Raw genomic sequence first — 7,560 nt, 5'->3', positions numbered from 1 at the left:
AAACGGCCGCAATACAACGAGAGACACAATAAAGTGATTTTGCAGCAATGCTCGACCCCATGTTGCGAAAGTGGTCAAGACATACTTGGAAACGTTGAAATGGGAAGTCCCGCCGTATTCTCCAGACATTGTTCCCTCTGACTATCACTTGTTTCGATCAATGGCACACGGCCTGGCTGACCAGCACTTCCGGTCTTATGAAGAAGTAAAAAATTGGATCGATTCGTGGATAGCCTCAAAAGATGACCAGTTTTTTCGACGCGGGATTCGTACCCGAAAGATGAGAGAAAGTAGTGGCCAGCGATGGACAATACTTTGAATCATAAATGTATAACCAGTTTTTTACAATAAAGCCTCGAATTTCGGAAAAAAACGGCGGAAGCAAAATTGTACTCCTAATAGGTTATTATATACTATTAAACTTTTCAAATATTTCTGAGTATTTCTAAAAAAATGTTTCAATTCATCTCCCCCTCCTCCCCCTGCTTGGGACGCGAAGCGACTCCCTTTTTTGTTTTTAAAGCAATGACTTTTTAGAAACACTAAATTTAAAAACACAAATTCACTACTTTACAAACAAATTTACTGCTTTACAAACAAGTTCACATGAGTCTCGACTTTCCACGCCAAGCGACTTTTGCTTCATATTTCTCCTTGTCTTATAATAATAGAAATAAAACATTATTTTTTTCAAATTTTTCGTTATTGTTAAAGCAGATAGGGTAAGAGTTGCTTTGCGTAGAAAGTCATTACGTAAGCAAACTAGAATAACTTTTAATATTGTATAAAAAATCATTTTTCAAATTTTTTTTTGTTGATAACTTTTAAATGAAGGACAAGCACTAAAACTATCTGAAAATCACTCAGGATCATGATTTTCACAATATATGTCAAGGTTATCTGAGCTGGGTTCTCTATTGTCGATATTTACCGTAAAAAGAGTATAATACGATTGAAAAATTAATAACGGAAATATTATAATTTCCTTGTTATAATGCTTCAAATAATAAAAAAATCTTGAGAAATTGGACAAATGAGAATAACGCATGTTGTTGGAGCGTCATCAAATAATACTCTTAATCAGTGTACGTACTGTTAATGTAGCAATTGATTGTATTTCCATAAAAATGAACGTTTCGACTCTTTTTAGAATCATTATTAGTGTTAGTACAGTTCTTCAAAAATATGAAACATTACTCCTGCAATATCAGCCACTAAAGAATTGAAAGATCCTAGGTAAAATGAAATTTCGTTGCAATCTTATACAATTCACTTCTGGAACGAATATGAAAAGATACCGTCAAGTGTTAAGATAATAAAGTATTTATAATCTATTTAAAGTTGTCTTGTGTGACACTTCGTGTTGTTAATCTCTGCTCGCTACTTCGCTCTGATTTCACCTTCTTGTTCAATTTCTGCATTCTCTCTTGTGAAAAATGCTGCCTTTACTTATTAGCTTGCTGCACATTTTTCGTTTTATTACAGTCGTTAATGATTATTGCAATCTCAGTTTTTTATTTTCTAATTTATTATGTTTAATGTTTTTGCGAATGCTGGTCGACAAGCGGAAGCATTTTTGTGAGTGACGCGATTTTTCTGAGTTTCATTATTTTATTAGTGCATTTGTATTGCGTTAGTTATGTGCTTTTCACTACATTCTTATAATATTTTATCATTGCGTAATAATTTCTATAGTCACGTCATAATTTTATGTTCAAATCTAGCCGTTATATCGTTCGTTCTGCTTCTGCTTTTGATTAAAGGACAGGCACAAATAAATAATTGTTTTGTTAATTTGCTACATGCATTTGTTGTGCGATTCTACGCGTAAACACATTCTCTTACAATTTCGTACTTTAGCATGAGTCAGTCGACGTATACCAAATGTAAATGTTTTATTTCGCGTAAGCGCTCTCTTGTGTTTTTTGTGGCGCTAACAATAATTTGATGATTGCGTTCCTGTTGCAAAGGGGGTCATCGTTGCCTCTGCTTGGAACTGCTGCTGCCTTCTCGGCTGGTTGCGTCTCGCCGCCATTTCTCTTACCTCTATCTGATGAAAATGACGGAATGCGGTGTCATTCTTTTCACAAGAGAACATCATCAAATGAATCTCTCTGATTTAAATGACCTTTTAGTATTCTGTTATTCTATGAATAAAAATAGGAGACATGTATTTTTTACATGTGCTGAATCGCATGTTAAGGGGATGAAATTCTCCTTTGAAAAAAGTCGATTTTTTTCTTTCAGATTGAATATCGTCGAAATTATGAAAGATAGAAAAAAATGTTTTAAATAAAAATTGAATGGTTGCAAGAGTACTTCATTACTATAATAAAAAAATTTATTTATTTATTGCACCTCATCCACATCCATAAATTCTCACATGCACCTCACTCACATTCAAAAATTTTTAAATTTTTATAATTATAAAATTAAAGAGCATTTTACGCTGAAAACAACGACCTGTAATAAAGTCATATTCCGCAAATGCATTTTTAAAATATGAATGAAAAACGCCTCTATATACATATTCCATGAGTATTCATCTCTGATACTTGCAGCGCGTTGGCGATCGATGAAAACTCAGCGGAGGTCGAGAATATTCGACTCCCTGGACCTACTATTGATCACTTTAACGAAATGCGGATGACGGAGTTTTCTCTTTTCGGCTTTTGGGAACGCCCAACTAGAGACAGACCGCGCTCTACTCTTGTTCTCGCCTATTAAGTAGGAACCGAATCGGAAAGCGTATCGGAAACACACGATACAGGCAAGGTACACCTTACCTCGCACGTTCTGGTACTAGGATCAGGATTGATAGCAGCGTAGCGGATCGAAATACTAGTTACAATAGGATCTGGTTAGCATGAGAATTGTTAGGAAAAGCTTCGATAAGAAGAAATATAATTTTTTATAATCATAAAATAATGTTTTTTTCGTCTCGACTTCCTTCGCCCGAGTTCCTCCACGAGTATGTCTTTCAGCATTATTTCATGGATTGGGGGTTCGGCGATATTCGGTTGTATTCGAATTTCATGGTCCGAACACTCTTCGTTGCGAGTTGACGTCACCTGCATTTTGTTTGAATTATTATCGGGCGCATCGCACATAATGCTGCGGCTCCGCTTGCTTGGTGGGAAGCCAGGAACGATGCATTATCTAAAGGTGCATCGTTACAAGCAACAATAATTTCTTAATAAAAATGTCATTGCATTGTAGGATAATCTTGAAGTTCCTGAAGCATTTTCATCACTTGTCATATCGTCATGTCTAATGACGCATAAAATATCAGCTCTATATAATTAGTAAACTTTAATAATATTAATTTAAAAACTATTAATTTAAAATCTATTACAGCCTCAACATCTTCATATTAGGATTTTCGTTCTAGAATTATAAGAATTATAATTTTTAAATGGATGGGTCATAGGACATCCTATATATACAGAATGCGTCATCAAAATCCGGACAAATTGAACAATTTATTTAAACAAAATGTTTTTAATGAAAAATTAAATATTACAAAAAATTCTTTTACATGGCACTTGGGGAATCCCTGTAGAGCACAATTATTCAATATATTTCCCATTAGCTTGAATGATGGCCTCTCTTCTCGATCTGAAGCGTTCGCATGCACGTAATGTAGCGCTGTCCATGTCGACGAATGCTGTCTCAATAGCGGTTAATGATGTCACATTGGGATGCTGAGACTTATTTGTGATCCTTTCTACTACACTTCATATGTAATAGTCCAAGGGATTTAAATCTGAGCTGTTGGGAAACCAGAATTCCTTGGACCAAAACATATCGTTGTCTGGGAGCCAATTTTGAATCAAATGACTCGTATGAGCGGATGCACCGTCCTGCTGAAAAACATATGGCCTTTCGCCACAGTTTCCATCCACGACTTCACTACATCCATTAGAACGTGCAACGATTGCCCTGAGTCATCCAAAATTAGTGCTTGAACCCTTTCAACGACTGCGGGGGTTTTCGCGGTGTGTTCTTTCAAGTGACTCTTCTTCGCTGGCATACTGGAACCATCGTTGGACTTCTAAAGCCATATATTTTGCCACAACGTCATAAATGGTTAATCTCGGCTATTCAAAGAATTATTTCCGTTGCTGAACGCTCAGCACGAAGGCCTTCAATGATCGCGGCTCTTCGATTATACTCCGCTTGGTTTCAACATCGCGGATCCATTTTGAGAATATGACTGTTTACGAGAAACATCAGACTTTCTCGGATGCCAACAACAACCTCTACCATAGTGAAGGCACAATATAGCGGAAAATTTTAATTGAAATTTGTCCGGATTTTGGTGATGCATTCTGTATATAATTATGACGAAATTTATGATACAAAAATTTGATATTACAGATGGAAAAATTTTACTCCCAAAGTTATCGTGGCTCGTGACATAGTACGACGACCATCGGCACTTACCGTTGATTCCTGGAGAGATAACATTATTATAGCCTGTCCGGGATCAGGACGGATTGTCATTCTCAACAGGAAATTTAAACTTGTACGGAAGATTCGTCATCAGGAGATGATAGCACCTCAAGGAGTAGCCTTCCTACAGAAACACGATGAAATATATGTGACAGGTATTGATATTTAACTTTTGAACAATGAGACACAAATCGTCAGAACGTAGCTTAAATTTTTAAAACTTTTAAAATTTGCTTTATTAATTTTCATTAATTCTTACTATTTTTCGTTTTTGCTATATCTGTATGACTTAAAAATGATTTAATGAAACAAAAATTAATAAGTACATATTATAAATAAATAAGAAATATTGGGTTACTACAATAGTCAATGAGCAAATAAAAAGTTTATGATATAAATAGTGAATTATAGTATAAAAGACAAAAGATAACACATCACTTAAAGGAAATAACTGGTTGTTTAATCTTTAAAAATATTATATGTTATCTTTAAAAAATAAGACAAAAATGATAGTTTTATTTTTAAAAGTGAAAAACCACAAGAAACACTAGTAAATAACAAAAGTTTCAATTAATGACCAATTAATGACCAATGCGTAAATGACCTATAATTTTTGCTCTTAAAAGAAAAAGAGTATGTAGATTTTACTAAATACATAGATATTTAGTTAAGTAAATGCTGTCAGATTAATTATTTATTTCTTATTAAATTTATTTTGTATAAATATTAACAACACATTTATTATTAAACAATCTTTAATAAAATATATATTTTATAATTTTATTAGACTAGAATAAAAGCATAAACATACATTTGGTATTATATTAATTATATAATTATGCAGAATAAGACCTTTTCCGAATTTCGACATTTTTCGGCAGCAATGCTGATATTAATCTTTGTTGTTACTCAAATAATAAGTCAGAGAGGTTGAAAAATAAAAATAATTTTCTTTAAAAACGTTACATATAGGTGCACCACTTCCACAGAAAACAATTCTCAACCCACCTCCCCCCTGCTTGGTGACGCACGATTTTCATCCGAAGCGACTCTTATCTTCCCCTCTTGCTTGAAGACGCACGACTACTTCCACTTCTACGCGAAGTCGGTTGAGGAGGATGGAGTGGGAATCGCTTCGTATGAAAAGTCATGTGCTCCTATGCATCCCTATATGAGAAGATTAAATAATTTAAAAAATAGATTATATATTTTTCAATCTCCCCCGATTTATTATCACTATTTGATAACAAAAATTATATTATCAACATTGCAGCCGAAAAATGTCGAAATTCGGAAAAGATCCTATTCTGCATAATTACCATAAATTTGTTATTTTAATAATAATATAACCTTAATAAAAATATTTCTTTTTATTTCTATAAGAATATATATTGGTATACGTAACTTTTCCATTTTAACATTTATTTTTTACAAAAATATATATATAGAAATTATTTACTTAATTAACTTAAAATTAATAAAACTTTTTTTACTTAATATTATATATAGAAAACTGCACGAATAATAATAAAAAAAATTCTGTGGTATTACTTAATATAATAAAGTAATAAATTAAGTCTTTACGCTTTTTTAGATTTTTGTTAGAAACTTTTATTTCCTTTGTTTTGTTTTTTCCTTCTATTTTTCCTTTCCCTTTTTCTTTTAATTTTCGTTTTACTAATTGCTGCTTTTTTTTATTCTTTCTCAGCCTATTATTGTTCGGTAATTCTCTGTTTTAAAATTTCTATTTCCATTTTTTAATGTAATAATGAAAGTATTTTCTTGTTTCACTTTTCTTTTATCAATCTTTTCTGTAGGAAAATGTAAATACTTTTTCCATAGTTCTTCATATTGACATTCGATGTTTATTTCCTTTATGATGAGATTAGGAATCTATTTCGTTTTCTAGTTTCTGTAACATTTACAATAGATCATACATAAAAATTATTATACTCGTATAAAGAAATTAATTTGAAAGTTATAAAAATACCTTTCAAATCATCGAAGATGATTGTGTAGAAGAACTTCACACTCATATCAATAATACTCATATCAATAGTAAATGATGCTTTGGAAGAATCAACATTTTCTTTAATTTCCATTGTATCAAAACAGTCTTTCTAACAGTCTTTCTAAATAATTGTCTAAAATAAAATGTATAAAGATTATTACATAAATAAAAAGATAATAATATAAAATTAAAAATGAACAAAATCTCTCAAAGCTCAACGAATAAATTCGATAAATTATACATATAGGAGCAAATGAATCAAGCATGTTGTCGGTGCACAACAGAATATATTGTGCAAACTTATTATTACATAAATTTTCCAAATGTCGATTCTCTACGGAATCCTCTTCAGTGGATAAATGACTTACGATTATATAATGGTTCTTTCTTCGTTAATTATTATCGCGTCATTAGACGCGATAGTAGATTAACATAAAATAAAAATTGCCATGATTACTTCATAACGCATTCCGAATAGCGATTCATAATAAATTCGAATGAACATTCTTGTCCATTTTATGACGATGATATAGGCATAGAAATTAGATTTTGACAGATGTTGAATGATTCTGACTGTGTTCAACAATCTGTCAATATCTAATTGTTCTTTTTTTCGGGCTGGCAATTCTCAAATTTCTATGCCCATACCATAAATGCACAAAAATATTCATTCGTAGTAATCACAATTTTTATTTTATATTAATCTAACAATGCGTAATTGATGAAAGAAGAAAAGACTGTTATATAGGGTGATTCAAAATAACCTTTTGTCCTTAAAGGAACATTCTTGGCTATTCTGAGACGACTTTTCCTGACAAAAATTTGTTTGAGCTTGGTTTTTAAGTTATAAAGAGAAATAGTTGGCGTATCACGAGTACGGAAGGCAAGCAGGAGCGCTTATCGATGCATGCGGGAGCCTACGTATCCGTTAGACTCAACAATAACGACAGTATACGTCTACAGTATACATTTGAATTCTCTCTCTCTCTCTCTCTCTCTCTCTCTCTCTCTCTCTCTACTCTCTCTCTACGACTACGTACGTACGTACGTACGTACGTACGTACGACGACGACGTACGACGTACGGTACGTACG

General features: G+C 32.6%; 1 protein-coding gene across 1 annotated transcript in view; it reads left to right on the top strand.

Moving 5' to 3' along the window:
* LOC105620815 (RING finger protein nhl-1-like) overlaps window positions 1-7,560 on the top strand; it is a 175,153-nt gene that overhangs the window by 69,122 nt on the left and 98,471 nt on the right. The window contains exon 3 of the mRNA XM_012202297.1: window positions 4,381-4,610. Within this exon, the coding sequence (XP_012057687.1) occupies window positions 4,381-4,610 (230 nt within the window). The remainder of the gene's footprint in view (window positions 1-4,380; window positions 4,611-7,560) is intronic.

Source organism: Atta cephalotes (genome assembly GCF_000143395.1).
Source record: "Atta cephalotes unplaced genomic scaffold scaffold00029, whole genome shotgun sequence".
Lineage (NCBI taxonomy): Eukaryota > Metazoa > Arthropoda > Insecta > Hymenoptera > Formicidae > Atta > Atta cephalotes.
Note: the sequence above shows the minus strand (reverse complement) of the source record. Positions and strands in the feature narration are given on the sequence as shown.